Here is a 26231-nt window from a genome sequence, read left to right on the forward strand (position 1 = left end):
ACCAGAGGTGTTACATAACACTCTGTTATAGCTAATAAATACTGCTTGTACTATTGGTCTTAAAGAGACACAGCGGTTTTAAAACCTGTGTGTTTCTGTGATGAATGGGTTCGTTCATTTTATTACTTGTGCGTATGTGCTAGAGCATGAGGGCAGTTGGGAACATGGCTACTTACTATAGCATTACTCTTTCCTTTTTGATGGTACACGTGCACAGCAAAGTGCAGTGCAACATGAAGTTCAACGTGCAGTTCAACGTGCAGTTCAACGTGCAGTTCAACTTGCAGTTCAACGTGCAGTTCAACGTGCAGAGCAACGTGCAGAGCAACGTGAAGTTCAACGTGCAGAGCAACGTGCAGAGCAACGTGCAGTGCAGCGTGCAGTGCAGCGTGCAGAGCAACGTGCAGAGCAACGTGAAGTTCAACGTGCAGAGCAACGTGCAGAGCAACGTGCAGAGCAACGTGCAGTGCAGCGTGCAGTGCAGCGTGCAGAGCAACGTGCAGCTCAACGTGAAGCTCAACGTGCAGAGCAACGTGCAGAGCAACGTGCAGTGCAACGTGCAGAGCAACGTGCAGTGCAACGTGCAGAGCAACGTGAAGTTCAACGTGCAGAGTAAGGTGCAGAGTAACGTGCAGAGTAACGTGCAGAGCAACGTGCAGTGCAACGTGCAGAGCAACGTGCAGAGCAACGTGCAGAGCAACGTGCAGAGTAACGTGCAGAGCAACGTGCAGTGCAACGTGCAGAGTAACGTGAAGTGCAACGTGCAGTGCAACGTGCAGAGCAACGTGCAGAGCAACGTGCAGAGCAACGTGCAGAGTAACGTGCAGAGCAACGTGCAGTGCAACGTGCAGAGTAACGTGAAGTTCAACGTGCAGAGTAACGTGCAGAGCAACATGAAGTTCAACGTGCAGAGTAACGTGCAGAGTAACGTGCAGAGTAACGTGCAAAGCAACGTGAAGTTCAACGTGCAGAGCAACGTGCAGTGCAACGTGCAGAGTAACGTGCAGTTCAACGTGCAGTGCAACGTGCAGAGTAACGTGCAGAGTAACGTGCAAAGCAACGTGAAGTTCAACGTGCAGAGCAACGTGCAGTGCAACGTGCAGAGTAACGTGCAGTGCAACGTGCAGTGCAACGTGCAGAGCAACGTGCAGAGCAACGTGAAGTTCAACGTGCAGAGAAACGTGCAGAGCAACGTGCAGTTCAACGTGCAGAGCAACGTGCAGTGCAACGTGCAGAGCAACGTGAAGTTCAACGTGCAGAGTAACGTGCAGAGTAAGGTGCAGAGTAACGTGCAGAGTAACGTGCAGAGTAACGTGCAGTGCAACGTGCAGAGCAACGTGCAGAGCAACGTGCAGAGCAACGTGCAGAGCAACGTGAAGTTCACCGTGCAGAGTAACGTGCAGAGCAACGTGCAGAGTAACGTGCAGAGTAACGTGAAGTGCAACGTGCAAAGCAACGTGAAGTTCAACGTGCAGAGCAACGTGCAGTGCAACGTGCAGAGCAACGTGCAGAGCAACGTGCAGAGCAACGTGCAGAGCACCGTGCAGAGCAACGTGCAGAGTAACGTGCAGAGCAACGTGCAGAGCAACGTGCAGAGTAACGTGAAGTTCAACGTGCAGAGCAACGTGCAGTGCAACGTGCAGAGTAACGTGCAGAGTAACGTGCAGAGCAACGTGAAGTGCAAAGTGCAGTGCAACGTGCAGAGCAACGTGCAGAGCAACGTGAAGTTCAACGTGCAGAGTAACGTGCAGAGCAACGTGCAGAGCAACGTGAAGTTCAACGTGCAGAGTAACGTGCAGAGCAACATGCAGTTCAACGTGCAGAGTAACGTGCAGAGTCACATGCAGTTCAACGTGCAGAGTAACATGCAGAGCAACATGAAGTTCAATGTGCAGAACAACATGCAGTTCAACCTGCAGAGCAACATTGTGTTCATGTCAAAGCAATAGTGCTGAATGTAGTATTTGTTCAGTTCCCTCATTACTACCCTCGTTGCTCCAAGTAAACGTTTCACGGACCATATAGATGTTTTTCATCATAGAGTTTTGCGTCGTGAAGAATCCCTGCTCCTTTCAAACGCTCCATCTTTCATGCAATACCATTACAAAACCGACACATCCTCATTTTATTTTGGTTTGGATTCTTCCAAACATTTGCATTTCTCTGGGTGTGCAATAATGGGAAGGAGTGTCTTTGATCTTTGCTCATAGCTAAACGCAGAGAAGAGAATAAGGAAGAGAGACGTTGAGAAGAGATAATGAAAAGGGAAGTGGCTTCCTGCTGCGAGGGCACACCTGGACACGAGGCCTCCTTTGTTTTCTGCTCCATTCTCTCTCTGAACAGGGAAGCCCTGTGTGCTGGCTAATGACAGTTCAGTTCTCCCCATAGGCTAGTGCTCTGATGACTAGCTATACATCTTTAGGATCTTCAGTTGACCATTAATGTTTAGTCCATAATGTTGCTTGATTGGTTGTTAGGCTATTAGCTGGAAGAAAATAGGCTATGTGAAAATTGCAATACTGTTACTATAACCATGTGTTAGTGAGGGTTTTAAGTGCCTTTATGTAAATCACAAAGCTCATCTGCGTTTCCTGCATAGCAGGAAAATTCTCAGCAACAAAATTGTGATCAATTAAGATCCTATATCTGTAGCTTCATTCATAACCTCAGAATGTGTGTCTTTACAGTTCAGTACTATCCCAGCTAGCACATAATGTTCTGAGAACCATATGTTTCTTAGAGCTTGGTGAGAGTGTGGTTATTTTGGTTATTTTGCATTACAACCTTTCTACAACTTTCTGGGAATGGTGCAGGATAGTTGCTTGGTTTTGGAACATTCTCAGCACATTTAAGGAACTTGACAAACACATGTTGTTTTCTTGGTATTTCATTATTTTAACAGAACGTTTCCTAAAAGTTCAAACATGGTTCGATTTAATTTCAATTTTGGTAATGTTCTAGGAACCTTCTCCAACTGGTTTGACATTGGGAATGTTCTCAAATAGTTCAGAGAACGTTAAGAAACAACATTCTGTGGGAATTTCAGTACTTCAGCATAATGTTTCCTACAGGTTTTCCTCATGGTTTTATTTAAAGTCATGTTCCCACATTGTTTAGAAAATGTTAAAATGTTCGATGAATAACAGAGAATGTTCTAAGAATATTATTTAAATATGCATTCTGTTCTCAGCATCAACAAAACACTCAATCCTGCATATGAATCAAATTAATTTATTAAACTTTTCTAGCACTTTTCATTACAGACAGAATCTCAGTGCTTGTTAAGCAAAATAAACAGCCAGAAGTAATTTACGTTAAAAGAGATATAGGTTACAACAGTAGCTAGATAAGATGGATCAAGTCTGTTTGAGTGCTTCTAGGTCAAGTCTGTTTGAGTGCTTCTAGGTCAAGTCTGTTTGAGTGCTTCTAGATCACGTCTGTTTGACTGCTTCTAGATCAAGTCTGTTTGAGTGCTTCTAGATCAAGTCTGTTTGAGTGCTTCTAGATCAAGTCTGTTTGAGTGCTTCTAGGTCAGTGCTCTTCCATCCTGTTCCTGGAGAGCTACCCCCCTGTAGGTTTTTGTTTCAACCCCAGAATCAGGTGCGCTATATTAGGGTTGGAGCGACAACTTACAGGACGGTAGCTCTCCAGTAACAGAGTTGGAGAGCCCTATTCTAGATCAAGTCTGTTTGAGTGCTTCTTGAAGCCTCCAGATGGGGAGATGCGGTCATGAGTGGATCTGGAAGCTCATAGCTAGATGATCAGCAGAGGTGGCGGCAGCTCTATGTTGTCAGGGTGTCTCCACCCTCTGCAGATTCTCTGTATCAATGAAGTTTGAGCTTCCCATATGGTGCAGCCCACTCCTTACTTCCTATCTTCCTTGGCCCACGGCCAACTCTGCATGCACAGCCACCTCTTGGATCACCGTTGGTGAAAAAGGTTTACATTTATTAGGTCTAGGTTTAATTCGAAAGAAAACACAATGGCTAGCTAGCATTAGCTAGCTTGTTGAGAACACTGATTTTCATCAATTTATGTGCAGGAATCCAATTCATGATATTAAAACTTGAGCACTCATTTAGCTATTGACAAATAAAAAGTGATGAAATATTAAATATGTACAGAATTAACAGAAGCTCTCTGCCTAGGCTGCCACAAGACAGCCTGGGCACTTGTTACGTGTGTTCAGGTGTTGGCCACACCCACTAATTGTTCACACCTGATCTTAATGAGTGATTGTTTCCTTTGAAATGGGGTCTCTTTGAATAGACTAAAGTGAACATCTTTGTAGGAGTAAAACAAACAAAAACATGGCATGCTAACTCCATCCTGATGGTGCAGTGGACTATTCCATGGATAGAAAACCTTAGGTTTGAATCTGATGCTGTGCCATCATACATGTGTTTGCATGATTAATGCTTAGGCACATATAATTTATTATGCGTATTTGTGTTTGGAGTTAAAAACTGTTAACCTAAGCTAATGGAACATGTTTTCAGAACATTATTTAATTACCTTCAAATAACCTATAATTTCTGTTCTCAGAATGAAACCTCATTGGAAACCAAAGTAAAATGTTCTCAGAACCTCCCTGCAAACTAAAAATGAACATTCCCAGAACAGACAACATTTTAACTTACGTTCTTAGAACATTTTTTAAAAAGTTCACTTTTACCGATCAGGAAGCGTATGGCTTCGTACCCAAAACCAATGGGAAACCAAAAACGTATGTTCCCACAACTTTCTAATTTGGTCTGTGCTGTAATTGTAGCAGGCTCAAGGGTGTGGGGTTTCCACATTACCAAGTTCAATAACAAAACATTCACCAGTAGCACAACTAGAATGAAAATGGGGAGTTTATTAGGAATTTTTGTACACTGGGAAAGAAGGGGGAATTCACCAATTACTTCACAGTCCAAAAGCCGTTCTCATGGTCCGTTCCATTCTCCAGGGGTACACCTAAAACTTGGCTCAGCTGCTCCCCCATTGGCACCTCTGCCGGCTCAGAGTCTGTGGTAGCCTTCTTTGGGGAAATAGTGTAGAGTACATCACGTGCATTCCATTTCTTTAGCAAATTCACATGGTAAATATGGGTCAGGTGCCAACGTCTCGGCTGTCTGACCCTATAGTTAACTTCACCCACCTTCTCAAAGACTTCGAATGGCACGTTCCATCGGGCCAAAAACATGCATTATGAGGTGGGGACCAGCACCAACACTTTGTCTCCTGTCTGAAAGTCCCTTTGTTGTGCCCCTCTGTTGTACACCCGCACTTAGGCCTCCTGGGCCTCCAGCATGTGTTCCCATACCAGGGGCCACAGGGTTGCCATCTGATTGCTCATGTCTCCCACGTGCACCACCAAGGTTCGGTGGTGCGACGGTTGATTTTCCCAGGCTTCTTTAGCCACTTCCAGCGGTCCTCGGGGTCATCTCCTGTACAGGATTTTGAAGGGAGAGAATCCTTTTGAAGCAGCTGGTCCCAATTCTTTCCGTTGGCCTCCATCACCTTCTTTATCACCTGCTTCAGGGTACGATTGAATCTTTGGGTTATTTTCATTAGCTTGCATAGATCCTTCATGATTCATGACATGAACGTGGTGCCCTGGTCAGTCAATATCTCGTCGGGGATGCCTACTCGGGAGAACAGCATGACCAACTCACGTGCGATTCCCTTGGTGGCCATGGTGAGCAGGGTAATGGCTTCCAGGTACCTGGTGGCATAATCCAGAATCACTAGAATGTATTGGTGCCCTCTGTTGCTCTTGGGTAGAGGTCCCAGCAGGTCCATTGTGATCCTGCTGAAAGGGACTGAAATAATGGGTAGGGGAATTAAGGGACTACGATTCCGACAGTCCAGGTCGCAAGGGTAATCTCATAGATATTGTTCTCTCTTCTCCCACTGTTCATAACTCACGTTTCTCTCTCCATTCTCTGCCCCTTTGTGCAGGCTGCTTCCTCCTTTATCCCCAAGTACTCCCTGGCTTATTGACCCACAGCCTCACCTCGTTGGGGGAGGAAGTCCATATAAGGATTGGGGCCAGAGCCAGCGGGCTGCAAGATATCTCCCCTCAATAAACACTCCCCTCACCTCTCCCTGCCGTCTGCCACAATATGTTGAGCTCTTTGGCTCTTAGACAAAATACATAAAACCTTTAAAAAAGAAAAAATTATGCAGACGTCTGTCTGGCTCTGACAAATACTGTATTATTGTCTCATTCAAAGGACCGTTTTCAGTGAGAAATGGTCCTGTTAGGATGATCTGATGGGTTATTAGCTCAGGAATTGCTTATTTTTACGTTATTAGCTCAGGAATTGTTTTGTGTCATTACATACAGCCGGAAAGAACTATTGGATATTAGAGTGGCGGTAACTCACCAGAACTTGCAGCATTATGATTACAACTTCCCTGGAGCAGATCCTTTGTTTGTTCTTTCCAGAGCAATTTATTCCAGAGGCTGACCCAAAACAACGCCGGCAGAGGAGAGGTACTCGAGGCAGTCTTCTGGTCCGACTTAGGAAGTGTGCACAACACCCACCACTCCTGAGTATTTTACTCGCTAATGTCCAATCTCCGGATAATAACATTGATGAGCTCAAGGCCAGAGTTTATTTTCAGAGAGACACCAGGGATTGTAACATACTCTGCTTCACGGAATCATGGCACTCTCGAGATATACTGTCTGACTGTAAAGTCAGTTGGGTTCTCAGTACATCGTGTCGACAGGAACAAAAATCTCTCCAGGAAGCAGAAGGGCGGAGGTATATGTTTTCTGATTAACAACTTATGGTGTAACTGTGATAACAAACAGGAACTCAAGTCCTTCTGTTCACCCGACGTAGAATATCTCACAATCAAATGCTGACCGTATTATCTCCCGAGAGAATTTTCATCAATAATAGCCACAGCGGTCTATATCCCGCCCAAGCGAATACCATGACGGCCCTCAAAGAACTTATGAACTGAACTTCACGCAAACTGGAAACCACATATCCTGAGGCTGCATTCATTGTAGCTGGGGATAGTAACAAAGCAAATTTGAGGAAAAGGCTCCTGAAATTCTATTAACATATTGATTGTTGTACTTGAGCTGCTAAAACTCTCGACCATTGTTATTGACGTCATTTCTGGTCACAACTTGCAGACTTGTTTTCGAGTTGCTGTGCGTTTTGTTGCCAACCTGTTTTGCTACCTGACAAATTTACGGTTTTTACTTTTTAATTACCGTTTATATATATACATTTTTTTTTCCTCAACTTTTTCACTCCGGACGCTTTATCTGGACACGATTCGTCAGGACCTCCAACAGCCGAAGCTAAGAAGTAACAATAACATGATGCCTTCTAATTGCAGTCACTGTACTCGCCTTACGGCGAGGATAGCTGTGCTATAAGCCCAGCTTCAGACGCAATCGTTAGGCAAGGGTAATTTCAGTGTAGGAAAGGATGAAACAGCGTCTGTGCCACCAGTAAGTAGAGATAGTAGTATAAATCCCCTGGCACAGTCCCCGCAGCCGGACAACTTTCTCACGGTTTCTGGAAGGAAATGCTGTAGGAACGCTGAACCGGTGTCGCTCATTCAGCCGACAGGAACTTTCAACCGGTTTTCCCCATTAAGCAGCGGGTCGGAGTCAGAGGCCGAGTCTTCTCTGGTCTCTACTCCTCCCGTTACGGGGTCTGAGACGCCGAAGCTTCCCACCATTAGCTCTGACAAATTGAAAACTAGTCATTGGCGACCCCATTACCCGCAGTATTAGACTTAAAACAAATCATCCAGCGATCATACACTGTTTACCGGGGGGCAGGGCTACCGACGTTAAGGCTAATCTGAAGATGGTGCTGGCTAAAGCTAAAACTGACGAGTGTAGAGAGTATAGAGATATTGTTATCCACGTCGGCACCAACGATGTTAGGATGAAACAGTCAGAGATCACCAAGCGCAACATAGCTTCTGCGTGTAAATCAGCTAGAAAGATGTGTCGGCATCGAGTAATTGTCTCTGGCCCCCTCCCAGTTAGGGGGAGTGATGAGCTCTACAGCAGAGTCTCACAACTCAATCGCTGGTTGAAAACTGTTTTCTGCCCCTCCCAAAAGATAGAATTTGTAGATAATTGGCCCTCTTTCTGGGACTCACCCACAAACAGGACCAAGCCTGACCTGCTGAGGAGTGACGGACTCCATCCTAGCTGGAAGGGTGCTCTCATTTTATCTACCAACATAGACAGGGCTCTAACTCCTCTAGCTCCACAGTGAAATAGGGTGCAGGCCAGGCAGCAGGCTGTTAGCCAGCCTGCCAGCATAGTGGAGTCTGCCACTAGCACAGTCAGTGTAGTCAGCTCAGCTATCACCATTGAGACCGTGTCTGTGCCTCGACCTAGGTTGGGCAAAACTAAACATGGCGGTGTTCGCCTTAGCAATCTCACTAGGATAAAGACCACCTCCATTCCTGTCATTATTGAAAGAGATCATGATACCTCACATCTCAAAAAAGGGCTACTTTATGTTAGATCCCTTACTTCAAAGGCAATTATAGTCAATTAACTAATCACTGATCATAATCTTGATGTGATTGGCCTGACTGAAACATGGCTTAAGCCTGATGAATTTACTGTGTTAAATGTGACCATATCCCCCGTGCATCCCGCAAAGGCGGAGGTGTTGCTAACATTTACGATAGCAAATTTCAATTTACATAAAAACAATTTTGCTTCTAGTCATGAAATCTATGCAGCCTACTCAATCACTTTTTATAGCTACTGTTTACAGGCCTCCTGGGCCATATACAGCGTTCCTCACTGAGTTCCCTGAATTCCTATCGGACCTTGTAGTCATAGCAGATAATATTCTAATTTTTGGTGACTTTAATATTCACATGGAAAAGTCCACAGACCCAATCCAAAAGGCTTTCGGAGCCATCATCGACTCTGTGGGTTTTGTCCAACATGTCTCTGGACCCACTCACTGTCACAGTCATACGCTGGACCTAGTTTTGTCCCATGGAATAAATGTTGTGGATCTTAATGTTTTTCCTCATAATCCTGGACTATCGGACCACCATTTTATTACGTTTGCAATTGCAACAAATAATCTGCTCAGACCCCAACCAAGGAACATCAAAAGTCGTGCTATAAATTCACAGACAACACAAAGATTCCTTGATGTCCTTCCAGATTCCCTCTGTCTACCCAAGGACGCCAGAGGACAAAAATCAGTTAACCACCTAACTGAGGAACTCAATTTAACCTTGCGCAATACCCTAGATGCAGTTGCACCCCTAAAAATTAAAAACATTTCTCATAAGAAACTAGCTCCCTGGTACACAGAAAATACCCGAGCTCTGAAGCAAGCTTCCAGAAAATTGGAACGGAAATGGCGCCACACCAAACTGGAAGTCTTCCAACTAGCTTGGAAAGACAGTACTGTGCAGTACCGAAGAGCCCTTACTGCTGCTCGATCATCCTATTTTTCTAACTTAATTGAGGAAAATAAGAACAATCTGAAATTCCTTTTTGATACTGTTGCAAAGCTAACTAAAAAGCAGCATTCCCCAAGAGAGAATGACTTTCACTTTAGCAGTGATAAATTCATGAACTTCTTTGAGGAAAAGATGATGATTATTAGAAAGCAAATTACGGACTTCTCTTTAAATGTGCGTATTCCTTCAAAGCTCAGTTGTCCTGAGTCTGCACAACTCTGCCAGGACCTAGGATCAAGAGAGACGCTCACGTGTTTTAGTACTATATCTCTTGACACAATGATGAAAATAATCATGGCCTCTAAACCTTCAAGCTGCATACTGGACCCTATTCCAACTAAACTACTGAAAGAGCTGCTTCTTGTGCTTGGCACTCCTATGTTGAACATAATAAACGGCTCTCTATCCACCGGATGTGTACCAAACTCACTAAAAGTGGCAGTAATAAAACCTCTCTTGAAAAAGCCAAACCTTGACCCAGAAAATATAAAAAACTATAGGCCTATATCGAATCTTCCATTCCTCTCAAAAATTTTAGAAAAGGCTGTTGCGCAGCAACTCACTGCCTTCCTGAAGACAAACAATGTATACGAAATGCTTCAGTCTGGTTTTAGACCCCATCATAGCACTGAGACGGCACTTGTGAAGGTGGTAAATGACATTTTAATGGCATCGGACCGAGGCTCTGCATCTGTCCTCGTGCTCCTAGACCTTAGTGCTGCTTTTGATACCATCGATCACCACATTCTTTTGGAGAGATTGGAAACCCAAATTGGTCTACACGGACAAGTTCTGGCCTGGTTTAGATCTTATCTGTCGGAAAGATATCAGTTTGTCTCTGTGAATGGTTTGTCCTCTGACAAATCAACTGTAAATTTCGGTGTTCCTCAAGGTTCCGTTTTAGGACCACTATTGTTTTCACTATATATTTTACCTCTTGGGGATGTTATTCGAAAACATAATGTTAACTTTCACTGCTATGCGGATGATACACAGCTGTACATTTCAATGAAACATGGTGAAGCCCCAAAATTGCCCTTGCTAGAAGCATGTGTTTCAGACATAAGGAAGTGGATGGCTGCAAACTTTCTACTTTTAAACTCGGACAAAACAGAGATGCTTGTTCTAGGTCCCAAGAAACAAAGAGATCTTCTGTTGAATCTGACAATTAATCTTAATGGTTGTACAGTCGTCTCAAATAAAACTGTGAAGGACCTTGGCGTTACTCTGGACCCTGATCTCTCTTTTGAAGAACATATCAAGACTATTTCAAGGACAGCTTTTTTCCATCTACGTAACATTGCAAAAATCAGAAACTTTTTGTCCAAAAATGATGCAGAAAAATTAATCCATGCTTTTGTCACTTCTAGGTTAGACTACTGCAATGCTCTACTTTCCGGCTACCCGGATAAAGCACTAAATAAACTTCAGTTAGTGCTAAATACGGCTGCTAGAATCCTGACTAGAACCAAAAAAATTGATCATATTACTCCAGTGCTAGCCTCTCTACACTGGCTTCCTGTCAAAGCAAGGGCTGATTTCAAGGTTTTACTGCTAACCTACAAAGCATTACATGGGCTTGCTCCTACCTATCTCCCTGATTTGGTCCTGCCGTACATACCTACACGTACGCTACGGTCACAAGACGCAGGCGTCCTATATATTAGGTTATATCCTTCCTGTTTGGCCCTGTCCGGGGGTGTCCTCGGATGGGGCCACAGTGTCTTCTGACCCCTCCTGTCTCAGCCTCCAGTATTTATGCTGCAGTAGTTTATGTGTTGGGGGGGGGCTAGGGTCAGTTTGTTATATCTGGAGTACTTCTCCTGTCCTATTCGGTGTCCTGTGTGAATCTAAGTGTGCGTTCTCTAATTCTCTCCTTCTCTCTTTCTTTCTCTCTCTCGGAGGACCTGAGCCCTAGGACCATGCCCCAGGACTACCTGACATGATGACTCCTTGCTGTCCCCAGTCCACCTGGCCGTGCTGCTGCTCCAGTTTCAACTGACCTGAGCCCTAGGACCATGCCCCATGACTACCTGACATGATGACTCCTTGCTGTCCCCAGTCCACCTGACCGTGCTGCTGCTCCAGTTTCAACTGTTCTGCCTTATTATTATTCGACCATGCTGGTCATTTATGAACATTTGAACATCTTGGTCATGTTCTGTTATAATCTCCACCCGGCACAGCCAGAAGAGGACTGGCCACCCCACATAGCCTGGTTCCTCTCTAGGTTTCTTCCTAGGTTTTGGCCTTTCTAGGGAGTTTTTCCTAGCCACCGTGCTTCTACACCTGCATTGCTTGCTGTTTGGGGTTTTAGGCTGGGTTTCTGTACAGCACTTTGAGATATCAGCTGATGTACGAAGGGCTATAAAAATAAATTTGATTTGATTTCATTTGTTATACTACCTTCCAGAATGCAAATAAGTCCCTCCCGTGCCCTCCATTCAGCAAATTGGACCATGATTCCATCTTGCTCCTCTTATAGGCAGAAACTCAAATAGGAAGCACCTGTGGTAAGGACTATTCAATGCTGGTCTGACCTATTGGAATCCACGCTTCAAGATTGTTTTGATCACGTGGACTGGGATATGTTCAGAGTAGCTTCAGAAAATATATCGACACCAATACCGATACAGTGAATGAGTTTATCAGGATGTGCATAGGAGATGTTGTACCCACTGTGACTACTAAAATCTACCCCAACAAAAAATCGTGGATAGATGGAAGCATTCCCGCAAAACTGAAAGCGAGAACCACCGCATTTAACCAGGGCAAGAAGACTTTGGAATTTGGAAGAATACAAACAGTGTAGTTGTTCCCCCCCCCCGCAAAGAAATCAAGCATGCTGAACTTCGGTATAGGGACAAAGCTGAGTCCCAGTTCAACGGCTCAGACACCAGATGTATGTGGCAGGGTCTACGGATAAACCAGCCACGTCGCGGACACCGATGTCTTTCTTCCAGACAGGCTGAACACCTTCTTCGCTCGCTTTTGAGGATAATACTCCGTTGCTGATGTTAGTAAGACATTTATGTGTGTTAACCCTCGCAAGGCAGCCGGCCCAGATGGTCGTCAGAGCATGTGCTAACCCTCACAAGGCAGCCACGTCGTCCGAGCATGCACAGACCAGCTGGCTGGTGTGTTTACAGATATATTCAATTTTTCCCTATCCCAGTCTGTTGTCCCCACATGCTTCAAGATGGCCACCATTGTCCCTGTACCTAAGAAAGCAAAGGTAATTTAACTAATTGACTATCGCCCCATGTCATCATGAAGTGCTTTGAGAGATTAGTCAAGCATCATGTCACCTCCAACTTACCTGCCAACCTAGATCCATTTAAATTTGCTTACCGCCTCAATAGATACATAGACGATGAGATCGCCACCATACTGCACACCTATCCCATCTGGACAAGAGTCATACCTATCTAAGAATGCTGTTCATTGACTATAGCTCAGCATTCAACAACATAGTACCATCCAAGCTCATCATCAAGTTCGAGGCCCTGTGTCTGAACCCTGTCCTGTGGAACTGGGTCCTGGACTTCCTGAAGGGTCGCCCCCAGGTGGTGAAGGTATGAAAAAACATATCCTCTTCACTGATCCTCAACACTGGGGCCCCACAAGGGTGCGTGCTCAGCCCCCTTCTGTACTCCGTTCACCCATGACTACGTGGCCAAGCACACCTCCAACTCAATCATCAAGTGTACAGATGACACAACAGTAGTAGGCTTGATTGCCAACAACGATGAGACAGCCTACAGGGAAGAGGTGAGGGCTCTGGGAGTGTGGTGCCAGAAAAATCGGGCTGTATCACCGCCTGGTATGGCAACTGCAGCGCCCACAACCGCAAAGCTCTCCAGAGGGGGGTGCGGTCTGCCCAACGCATCACCAGGGGCAAATTCCCCGCCCTCCTGGACACCTACAGCACCCGATGCCATAGGAAGGCCAAAAAGATCATCAAGGACATCAACCACCCGAGCCACTGCCTGTTCGCCTCGCTATCATCCGGAAGGCGAGGTCAGTACAGGTGCATCAAAGCTGGGACCGAGAGACTGAAAAACAGCTTCTGTCTCAAGGCCATCAGACTGCTAAACAGTCATCACTAGCACATCAGAGGCGGCTGCCTATAGATATAGATTAGAAATCACTGGCCACTTGTAGAAATGGATCACTAGCCACTTTAATAATGTTTCCGTATCAAGCATTACTCATCTCATGTGTATAAACTGCACTCCACACTATTCTACAGTATCTTAGTCACTTTTAAATTGTGTTTACATATTGCATCACCCATTTCATATGTATATATGCGGCATTGTATTATGCTATGCTACACCACTGACTGTTAAACAGCCATCTCCAGCACATCAGAGGCTGCTGCCTATAGACATAGATTAGGAATCACTGGCCACTTTAAGGAAATGAAACACTAGCCACTTTAATAAAGTCTGCACATCTTGCATTACTCATCTCATATGTGTAAACTGTACTCTATACTATTCTACAGTATCTTAGTCACTTTAGTTGTTTGTAAATATTGCCTCACCCATCTCATGTGTATATACTGTACTCTATACTATGCCACTGTATCTTAGTCCAATGCTGCTGTGACATATATGTATATATATATTCTTAATCCATTAAATGGCCTGCTCTGATACTGCCAGTTTAAAAACGACCAAATTGGCTTTTTAGGTGGAGATTCCATCATATTTGTGAAACAGCGAATCAGGACAAACACACCCAGTCCATCTGTAACATTACAAATTACAGACTAAACCTTTAAGGGCTGAGATGTTAGATAACCGGCATTGACCGCCTTCCTTCCTCCCACGGTCTGCCAATGGTTCAGGAGCACATTAAGTTCAAGAGAAATGGTCACAGTGATGGGTCATTTGCAGATGAACTCTCCACACTATGATATTGGCTTTTAAATACCAACCTCTATAGCCAACAGGCTTAAGTACAGTATGACGGAATTAACTGGTACTTGTTGACCTGCTCGTACTTCCTGGATTCTGCTCTTCATTCTGGTAAGAGTGTAGCTAGAAGTGCAAAGGCATTTATTTGATGATACAGTTTTATAAAAGCCTTATTTTCTGTAAGAGACTGCAAGTTGCGTGATGTATACTGGTTTCTGAAGAGATTCAATGCACTATGTCTGTACTAGAGGTCGACCAATTATCATTTTTCAACGCCGATACCGAGTATTGGAGGACCAAAAAAAGGCGATACCGATTAATCGGCCGATTTTTTTACTTTTTAAAAAATTTGTGATAATGACAATTACAACAATACTGAATGAACACTTATTTTAACTTAATATAATACATCAATAAAATCAATTTAGCCTCAAGTAAATAATGAAACATGTTCAATTTGGTTTGAATAATGCAAAAACAAAGTGTTGGAGAAGAAAGTAAAAGTGCAATATGTGCTATGTAAGAAAGCTAACGTTTAAGTTCCTTGCTCAGAACATGAGAACATATGAAAGCTGGTGGTTCCTTTTAACATGAGTCTTCAATATTCCCAGGTAAGAAGTTTTAGGTTGTAGTTATTATAGGAATTATAGGACTATTTCTCTCTATACCATTTGTATTTCATTAACCTTTGACTATCGGATGTTCTTATAGGCACTTTAGTATTGCCAGTGTAACAGTATAGCTTCCGTCCCTCTCCTCGCTCCTACCTGGGCTTGAACCAGGAACACATCGACAACAGCCACACTTGAAGCAGCGTTACCCATGCAGAGCAAGGGAAACGACCACAGGCTCAGAGTGAGTGATGTTTGAAACGCTATTAGCGCGCGCTAACTAGCTAGCCATTTCACATCAGTTACACCAGCCTCATCTCGGGAGTTGATAGGCTTGAAGTCATAAACAGCGCAATGCTTGACGCACAACGAAGAGCTGCTGGCAAAACGCACGAAAGTGCTGTTTGAATAAATGAGTTATTTATTACATGATGGTGAATGCAAATACAGTATGTCATCATTATTCCAAGGGCTGTAGCATAAGACTATAACCTGAAAAAAATATGGATTTGTATTTATTCACTCACATTCTGATTGGGTTAAGCATGACATACAGATAAGTCTGCTGTGCTTTTAACTTACTATTTTAGATAGAGAAAGAGCTTTTCTCAAAACTTAGATCAATAATTGTGTCGTTTTTTATTCTGTGCTTCCAGACCTCCACGGCCACTGTGGATATTGTGGTCACTGATGTCAACGATAATGACCCTGTCTTCGATCCGCTCCTGCCCCAAAACCTAACCGTTACAGAGGAGGAGGCCAACTGTTTTGTGGGCCAAGTAAAGGTAAGTCTGCTCTTATGTCCGCCATTCTGTGTACTCACTGTATAATCCACATTACTGAATCATCCATAGACCCTTGTAGAATGGACTCATGTTAAGATACTGTCTGATGAGTAAGTCAGTGCACTGTGGCTGGTTAGCCGTGTAGAGTAATATTTCTGTGGTACTGAATCTATGAACGTATATTGCAGCTTGCATTGGCATAATGTCCAAGGGGCCTTTGACATTGAAAGTCTGTCCCAATGCGGTTTGACTTACATGTACCTGGCTTGCAGCAGTACACCCTACTGTTCCTCTGTGACTCTGGTGTCTGTCTCCTGCTTACTCTCCCTGTCCCATTCGGCTAATTGTAGTTAGTGGCCCTCAGGGATGTGAGGGTGCCAAGGCCTGCCAAGGCCTGCCGATCCCCCCCTGTCTCCCAGCATGTGTGCCCAGCTGCCAAGAGCCCCAAAGCAGGGAGGCCCGTATCTTTCGGTTATCACTATGGCAACAGCGTCCAGAAACGATAAAAAACTAAATATTTACCTCTTACATTTAAAGGGAGGGCTCCCTGCCCGATCCGCTGTTGATAATTTTCCAATTAAATAAATGAAATTTGAATCATTTGTCACGTTCAGGGACATCCCATAATGAGTAGCTTTGTTGGGCTCTGTTAAGCTGCAAGGAGCTGTAATTAGTGGTGTGGATAATAGGGCTGGGGATTGTTTGTGGAATAAGCGGAGGATAATGTAGGCAGACATCTTTGGTGGGACTCTGTGTTTTTTTTCTACAGTACAGCAGACCGCTGTGTTGTGAATAATTAGATTGTTTACGTGTGTGTGTGTGTGTGTGTGTGTGTGTGTGTGTGTGTGTGTGGTGCCTGGAGAAGTGGGTATGCCCCCAAAAATTCCACACCGCCCATTCGGTGAAGGAAAGGCACCCTGTGTAAAAAAATTATATGAGATACAGTGATATCCACACTGAATTACCTAAAATGATGAATCCCATATTTGTCTTTCACAGTCAGGCCAACCCAAGCTGTACTGTGCAGTAGGCTAATAGTAGGCCTACTATTGAAACAGATAAATGAGGCTGTCAACTGAGTCTGAAATTCAAAGTTTTCCATTTTTTCAGGTTTTTGCTCTCAAAGTCTATAACAATGCTTAAATCACATCAGCAGACAACTTTTGAAGTCTGGCAACAAAAAAAAAATGGTGTAGTTACCCTTTAATTGAAGTGTGCAGGCACCTAGCACTGTTGTTTGATTAGCATTGTTTCTGTAGCACATGAGATGAGGTTTGCAAAATGAATGGCCACTGGATTTATGCAAATAATGCCAGGTAGGCATAGGCTACTTTGTATTTAATAGAGAAGGTTTTTGGGAAAGCTTTTCCATCTACCAGAAGACAGTTAGGCCTATCATTACTATCCATATTTTTCCTGATCCATAATTGTTTGAAATCTGGATGTTTTACTTCATATTATGAGAAATGTCTTACCTTGCTTCAAAGTAGCCTGTAGCCCAAAGCCTACCATAGAAAGGTGGAGGCAATTATTTGTATAAAGACTTCTTCATTATGCGTTCTCCTGTTCTATTTGTTCAATTCTTTTTTTTCCAATGTCTAGCAGCCAATGTGATTATCCTAGTCATATTAGCAACACATGATAGTTGTGGCATCTTTAGATCTCCCCTCTTTGAGCATTTCTAGCAGATATGTCCATCTCTGTCCGCTCACATATGCGGTGCGCATTCTAAAACGGCGTTTTGCCTTGTGTACATTACTGCGCCTAAAATGGGAAGAAATAATAGTTTATCAAAATGTTAAGCTAAACATTCCCATCTGTTCCATCAGCCCTATTAATTGATATGGCGTATACCTCCACTACACTACTTTGATACGCATCAATGGGGATTAAGAAGTGAGTATAGGCAATGCCCACTAAATGGGCAAAGAGCGAATACCTGTGTTTACACTCCACTACACCACTGTGTGTGTGTGCGTGCATGTGTGCGCGTGTGTGTGTGTGTGTACGCGTGTGCGTGCGTGGCTAGACTCCCAAACCTGACCCTTCATTTCCTCCAAACTGACAATCATTCCAACCACATAACATGGCCTCCAGTGGAGAGTTTGGGACACGCTCCCAACTCTAACATTCCATGTTTGTCCCCACCACAGCTAACCTGGAGCAAAACCATGGACCACAAGCCACATTAAAGCTGGCCAGAGGCCCTGAGGTGTGCTATCAGAATATATCTCAGCCAAACATGACCATCAACACTAACTCTCCCGCCAAACTGAAATATTTGATCAAATAAGCTCTCAGATATGATCAATTACTGCGATAACATCTCGGAATGTGCAATTGATCAGCAAGTCACTGGTACTGGCTCAGCCTATGATAAGACAAGTGGGATTTGTGTAGCTACAGAGGCTACAGTATGCACATCGAAATGAGCAAGCCTTTATGGAACACTAAGCACTCAACCATCTGCCCTTCCTCAATCTGCCAACGCATGGATATTACAGTTTTTTCTGATTGCTTAGGCACTATCTTTGAAACTATAGGCGATTTCTGCAAAGCTCTACACACCGACCACAAAACCTTACACCAAACCAGCAAAACATTATTCATCTCTTGCAAAAGCAAACAATTCTTGCAAAACTATTCAAACTCTTTAAAAAATGTTTAATGTCTACAGTACACACAAACCATCATTTGAATGAGCACACTAAGCACCAACTACCCGTTGATGGTACAAATTAAAAACTTTTGGCTTTTGCTTTTTCTGTTTGCAGGGCATAACAGTTTGCAATAAAGTTTTGTCATACATATTTCTGCTCATGATACACTGCATCTGCTTCTAGCTCCATGACTCTCTGAAAGAGTCAAGACAAGACAATGTAGCACAGTACGAAAAGACAGGGATCAGTCAATATGATGTAGCACCATACACTTCCAGATCCAGTACCAATGATAGGATAGTATAGCTCACCTGCACATATTCATATCTCACTTGTTTTACACGGTCTGAGATTCTTTCGAAAGGGACTCTGTACAGCTGCTTCATCTTAAATCTATTGCGTTTCAGTAGGCGAGACAGTGCAGAGAGACTCACTCTGTTTCAGTAGACGAGACAGTCTCGAGAGACTCACTCTGTTTCAGTAGACGAGACAGAGAGACTCACTCTGTTGACGTTTTGGAATATGGTGTTATCTCATTATGTGGTCCTGCAGTTCTCGGAGTCTGATGCAGTTATTTGCAATGACCATATTTACAATGTGGGTCTTCTGCTCTGGGGTGAACAGTCGACCTCCTCCACCAGATAGTTGTTTTTGCAGTTCTGTAAAAGCATTTGAATGGTTTTAGTGATAGATCCTTCTCATTATGTAAGTACAGTACATATTACTGTACCAGTAAGACTACAGCCCGGTTCTCATTTCGAAATATCCGGATGATACCTGCAACAGTTTAGCGGCTCAGATTTGGTTGAACTCGTTGCCCAGCCTCCCTCATGCTCATCCCATGATTGACAACATGGTCAACCACAGTCGCTCTGAGTTCATCAGTTATTGTGTTCCTGACTACCCTTCCACTTCCTCTTCCCCATCATCTCCTTCTCCCACGTCCTCCTCATCCTCTTCCTCCTCCTGTTCCTCCTCTAGTTCTCACCCCTCTTACTCTCTGTCCAATATAGGCCTCCATTGTTGTCCCAACTAAATGTTTACCTGTGGACTATTTATAGTGCTCAAGCACTGATTTGTGTACTCATTATATAAAAGTGTTTTCACATGTGTCAATGTGGAAAGGCAATTGGCGAAATAGTGTAGCATTGTAGAGACCAATGTTTTTCTAGAAGTGTGTTATTAAATTGCAAACTGAGTGTAAAGCAGTGAGTTGTGTTTACAGTTTTGCAAAAAGTGTGTTGTAAAATTACACACTGAGCGTAAAGCAGAGAACGTGCATTCAGTTTGCCACACTTGGTAAATGCATTGGCTACAAGTGTTAATGATTTCAGAGATAGTACCGACGGTGGGCAACCTTGTGTGGGGTGGTATTATTTATAAACTGGGTGGGTCGAGCCCTGAATGCTGATTGGCTGACAGCCGTGGTATATCAGACCGTATACCACAGGTATGACAAAACATGTATTTTTACTGCTCTAACTACGATGGTAACCAGTTCATAATAGCAATAAGGCACCTCAGGGGTTTGTGGTATAATGTTGATCGAAGTGATCCAAGGTACTGTCTGCAAGACAAATGAGTTTGAATATGTGTCAGCGACGGGATGAAAATCGTTCCCTGATTGGAATTGATGTCTAAGACTTGTCTAGTTTGCTTCTATTATCTCGTTGATAGCACTATCAGCCCATCTCCAATGTTTTACTTGGCACATTCTGCCTGCTACTGAGCGGCATTTTGCTCTGTTTATCAAGCCAGCAAGACCCATTACTGCATTCACTTTACGAGAGAGAGCAGGCAGCAAGACAAGTGAAGCAGAAATCACTGTTCTCTCTCTGGCTCGGCGTGCAGTCTCTTCCTCACTAGATAATGACACTATTCCCAAATTGTGGTATTTACCGGTTGGGTCTGGGGTGATACACGGTGTTAGACATATCTCTGCTTCTCTTCCATACAGGTTTTAATGAACTTTTAATTGATTTTCTGAGAAAATGTATGCTTTCAATACCAGGCCCTGGTTCCTTTAGAAGGTAATAAAAAGGTATTGAATTAATTCCATCACTGACTGGATACTGTAGCTATCGTCATGGTTTTGGCCTGGCTGTTGTGCTTTCAGACTACAGTCGAGCCAACATGTTCTTTGTTATTTTTCATGGTAGGATGTTGCACACCAGACATTAACAGCAGGAACATAATTTGGGTATTTTCAACTACTTTTTGCACCCCATTGCAATATGCTTTGAGTGAAGGCAATTTTCGTTTTATGCGTATGAGTCTCATTATCTCTGGTCGAAAATAAATGTTCTCTGAAAATAAACCTTTTCCAAAGTAAATTATCACTCATCTTTTAGTAGAATAAGTTTCATTTTGAAGACCGTGTATCTTTTCATCTATCAATGACTTCTAGCTCCCAATCTCGAGGTGAGAATTTATGTCTTGATCCTCCTTTATTCAATGGGATCGTGGCGTCTCATTCCTACAAAGACCTCCCGGTATAGATGTAGGATCTTCATTTCATCACCCTGTTGCAGGAGAATGTTCCTGTACATTGGTGGTTTAAAAGGCTTCTGAGATATGTCATTTCTACTTTGCATGAGCTATATGTTCCGTTACCTCATTAGTGGTTTGTAAAACCTCCTCCACTGTCCTCAACCTCGATCAAATCCTGAAGAGAAATGGAGGGAATAATGCGGAGAACAATACAAGCCTTACAGTATACAGACAGCGCCGCTTAACTTGCACAATGTTCTTCATTTGCATTACAGAGGACACAGTTTGGAGAGTGTGTTAAACTGTAACACTGTACCTGTTTAAGGCTGTCAGCTTGGGGCCTGTGTACTGCTCTCTCCCTGCTGTTGAAACAGGTGTCTCGTCGTGTGTGTGTTCCTCCCTATTGGTTTATGCATGATGCTTACCATATGGATGGTCTAACTCCCCCTGTGTCTCCCTCATCATCCATCCCTCCATCTATCCATCCCTCCATCTATCCATCCTTCCATATTTCCATCCCTTCATCTAACCATCCTTCCATATTTCCATCCCTTCATCTAACCATCCTTCCATATTTCCATCCCTCCATCTATCCATCCCTCCATCCATCCATCTATCCATCATCTATCCGTCGATCTACCCATCCGTCCATCCATCTACTCATCTATCCATTAATCCCTCCATTTATCCATCTATCTATCCATCCCTCCATCTATCCCTCCATTTATCCATCTATCCATCCCTCCATCTATCCATCCATCCATCTATCCATCCAGGCCACAGATCCAGACGCGGGGGTTAATGGCCAGGTGTGCTACCGACTGGTCAATCACGCAGACCTCTTCAGGATCAACTCCAACGGCACCATCTCCACTGCAGTGCCTTTGGATCGAGAGGTCAAGGGTCAGTATGACCTCATCGTGGAGGCGGAGGACGGAGCGGTGGAGGACCCCAGGAGGACCACACTGACTCTGTCGGTGACTGTGCTGAATGTGGATGATAACAGTCCGGTGTTCTCACAACCATCCTATACGGTCAATCTGCCGGAGAATAGTCCTAAGAACACAGTCATCCTGCAGTTTACCGTGAGTGTGTGTGTGTGTGTGTGTCCAAGAGTGCACAGCATGCTCCATACACACTCAGCAGCAGGGGTATATACTACTTCAAACACTCCACAGTCCAAATGCATCCTCTTGTACATCAAAGCACACAAAGCCAGGAGGTACATGGTTAGCCTAGAGCATATTGACAGAGGATATCAAAACCTCAGACATGGCCTCGCTATTCAGTCACATGCTGCCAGGAAAGGGCAAACAGGAGCTTCAGATTCCCGCACAGCGGTCGCTGCCTTTTGTTACATCAAATTACACCAAGTATCTATACCAACCAACCAACCATACAAACAAACAAACAAACAAACAGAACATGACTCTCTGAGTGGAATAGAAACCGAAAAAGACAAACCACCCAATTTTTCCCCCATTATTTTTCAAGATCCTGTTTCTATTTGTGTTTAACAAGAACCTTTCCTTTTAGAATTGTGATTATTTGTGTTTTAAAATAACCTTAATCTTTGATCCTAAAGTTGAGCCTGGACTAACTAGAATTGTGGTTATTTGTTGTTGGCCAGCCAAAGAGAATACTTTTTTATGAGACCAGTCATGTCTCCCTTTGTTGGGCTAATCATGGAACATTTCAGGTGGGGTTGGTTGATTTACAGTTGCCATGACAATGACTGTCTGGTCCAAGTACACTGATCCCTCTGCAGTGACAAACCTATCAACATCTTCCGTCGCTCCCCACGCCACACCGAACCTGCTGATACGCTGATATTTTGGGCAAATAGTGGGGCCACTGATGACTGAGCTAGCACGGTAGGGGGTTTATCTGTGTATAGGCCCAAAGATATTCTTCCTCAATACACACTCCATGTTAACACACTCACCTCCACCTGAAAGCACTCCACAGACAGGGATGAATCCATTAATAGTGGCCTCCCTCCTGACAATGGATTTGAGTAGTTATTACTGCAGATCACTGTGATTTGTCTGACGAGTTGCCATTCTGTAGAAACTAGAATTGCTTGTCGCCTGAATAAGGGACTCAGGTTGAAATAAAGGTTGCAAAATGCTGTATAATTCGTATCATTTTCTGGCTGTTGAGACCGACTAATACGGGACACTTAACCATTACCGACAGTATTCCTTCCTCCTCCTCCTCCTCCACCTCCACCTCCTCCTTCTCCTCCACCTCCTCCAGGCCAAAGACGCTGACCTGGACTCCAACATCACCTTCCGTATCCGGACGCAGGAGGCCAGACAACTTTTTGCCGTCAACCCAGTGACTGGAGAGCTCTCTGTGCTGCAGACGCTAGACTTTGAGACCCTGGCAGCCTCGGACCATACCTACACCTTCGTGGTGGAAGCCCTGGACAATGAAGAGAGCATGCCCCCAGGCCTGGCCACTGTCACTGTAAAAATAATGGTAAGGAAACGACCTTCCCTCTGCCTACCTCCATAACAGAGCCCCATCAGTTAAGCCACTAGGCTGTTTATCACTCACAAGCCAAAGCCATCATTCAAAGGAGAAAATGCAGAAGTGTGGCAGAAGACATTTTTTGTTGTTGTTCATAGATACATGCACAGCAAATTCTCCAGTGTTAAAATAATTATAATTGTTCACAAACATAGATATTAAAACTAACAATGAAGGGGACATGTATGAGTTTCAGGCCCCTCAATTAGGGTAAACACAGGCCCTCAAAATAAGGCCTTATGAAATACATATGGTATTGTGTAATAAAATAAATATATACTGTACAGTTGAAGTCGGAAGTTTACATACACTTGGAGTCATTAAAACTCGTTTTTCATCCACTCCACAAATTTCTTGTTAACAAACTATAGTTTTGGCAAGTCGGTTAGGACATTTACTTTGTGCATGACACAAGTAATTTTTTCAACAATTGTTTACAGACAGATTATTTCACTTATAATTCACTGTATCACTTCCAATTCCAGTGGGTCAGAAGTTTACATACACTAAGTTGACTGTGCCTTTAAACAGCTTGGAAAATTCCAGAAAATTATGTCATGGCTTTAGAAGCTTCTGATAGGCTAATTGACATCATTTGAGTAAATTGGAGGTGTACCTGTGGATGTATTTCAAGGCCTACCTTCAAACTCTTCAAACTCTTTGCTTGATATCATGGGAAAATCAAAAGAAATCAGCCAAGACCTCAGAAAAAAAATTGTAGACCTCCAAGTCTGGTTCATCCTTGGGAGCAATTTCCAAATGCCTGAAGGTACCACGTTCATCTGTACAAACAAAAGTACGCAAGTATAAACATCATGGGACCACGCAGTTGTCATACCGCTCAAGAAGGAGACACGTTCTGTCTCTTAGAGATGAATGTACTTTGGTGTGAAAAGTGCATATCAATCCCAGAACAACAGCAAAGGACCTTGTGACGATGCTGGAGGAAACACGTACAAAAGTAACTATATCCACAGTAAAACGAATCCTATAACGGCATAACCTGAAAGGCTACTCAGCAAGGAAGAAGCCACTGCTCCCAAAACCACCGTAAAAAAGCCAGACTACAGTTTGCAACTGCACATGGGGACAAAGATCGTACTTTTTGGAGAAATATCCTCTGGTCTGATGAAACAAAAATAGATCTGTTTGACCTCCTGGGTGGCGCAGTGGTCTAAGGCACTGCATCGCACACACACTTACACATCGCTAGCTGTGCCACCAGAGACTCTGGGTTTGAGCCCAGGCTCTGTCGCAGCCGGCCGCGACCGGGAGGTCCATGGGGCGACACACAGTTGGCCTAGCATCGTCCGGGTTAGGGAGGGTTTGGCCGGTAGGGATATCCTTGTCTCATCGCGCACTAGCGAATCCTGTGGCGGGCTGGAGGCAGTGCACGCTGACCAGGTCGCTAGGGGCACGGTGTTTCCTCCGACACATTGGTGCGGCTGGCTTCCGGGTTGGATGTGCTGTGTTAAGAAGCAGTGCGGCTTGGTTGGGAGGACGCGTTTACTCTCAACCTTCGTCTCTCCCGAGCCCGTACGGGAGTTGTAGAGATGGGACAAGATAGTAACTACTAAAAACAATTGGATACTACGAAATTGGGGCAAAAAAAGGGGGTAACATTTTAAAATTTAACTGTTTGGCCATAATGACCATCGTTATGTTTGGAGGAAAAAGGGGGAGGCTTGCAAGCCAAAGAACACCATGCTGCCACCACGTGAGTGGCAGCATCATGTTGTGGGGGTGCTTTGCTGCAGGAGGGACTGGTGCACTTCACAAAATAGATGGCAGCATGAGGAAGGAACATTATGTGGATATATTGAAGCAAGACATCAGTCAGGAAGTTAAATCTTGGTTGCAAATGGGTCTTCCAAATGGACATTGACCCCAGGCATACTTCCTAAGTTGTGGCATAATGGCTTAAGGACAACAAAGCCCTGACCTCAATCCTATAGAACATTTGTGGGCAGAACTGAAAAAGCATGTGCGAGCAAGGAGGCCTACAAACCTGACTCAGTTACACCACCACTGTCAGGAGGAATGGGCCAAAATTCACCCTACTTATTGTGGGAATCTTGTGGAAGGCTACCCGAAACGTTTGACCCAAGTTAAACAATTCAAAGGCAATGCTACCAAATACTAATTGAGTGCATGTAAACTTCTGACCCACTGGGAATGTGATGAAAGAAATAAAAGCTGAAATAAATCATTATCTCTACTATTATTATGCCATTTCACATTCTTAAAATAAAGTGGTGATCCTAACTGACCTAAGACATTTTTACTAGAATGAAATGTCAGGAATTGTGAAAAACTGAGATTAAATGTATTTGGCTAAGGTGTATGTAAACTTCCAACTTCAACTGCATATTGCTAACATATTCACTTAGGATCTCCATAGGACCGAAAATGGATGAATGCAACAACCATGTCTCTGTCACTAACAAATAAAGTCATGGGTGCTAACTCTACAATTTACTCAAAAGGCAAGGCACTCTGGGAAATATTTGAATAGGGTTTTATACTTTACACAGCAGTGGTGGAAGAAGTCCCCAATTGTCATTCTTGAGTAAACGTATAGATACCTTAATAGAACGATACTGATGTAAAAGTGAAGGTCACCCAGTAAAATAGTACTTGAGTAAAAGTCCAAAAGTATTTGGTTTTAAACATACTTAAGTATCAAAGTAAATGTAATTGCTAAAATATACTTAAGTATCAAAAGTAGAAGTAAAAGTATACTTTTTCAAATTC

The 26231-nt window shown here is 43.7% G+C and overlaps 1 protein-coding gene across 4 annotated transcripts in view; it reads left to right on the forward strand.

Annotated features, from left to right (window-relative positions):
* The window catches only part of LOC110492834 (protocadherin-15-like), a 303674-nt gene that overhangs the window by 205289 nt on the left and 72154 nt on the right, over positions 1 to 26231 (forward strand). For all 4 annotated transcript variants that reach the window (XM_090201917.1, XM_090201916.1, XM_036946203.2 and 1 more), the window contains 3 exons: positions 15664 to 15792; positions 21719 to 22027; positions 23202 to 23426. In XM_090201917.1, coding sequence (XP_090058043.1) covers positions 15664 to 15792; positions 21719 to 22027; positions 23202 to 23426 — 663 coding nt within the window. The remainder of the gene's footprint in view (positions 1 to 15663; positions 15793 to 21718; positions 22028 to 23201; positions 23427 to 26231) is intronic.

This window comes from Oncorhynchus mykiss, chromosome 16, assembly GCF_057628025.1.
Source record: "Oncorhynchus mykiss isolate SJ-2025 chromosome 16, ASM5762802v1, whole genome shotgun sequence".
Classification (NCBI taxonomy): domain Eukaryota; kingdom Metazoa; phylum Chordata; class Actinopteri; order Salmoniformes; family Salmonidae; genus Oncorhynchus; species Oncorhynchus mykiss.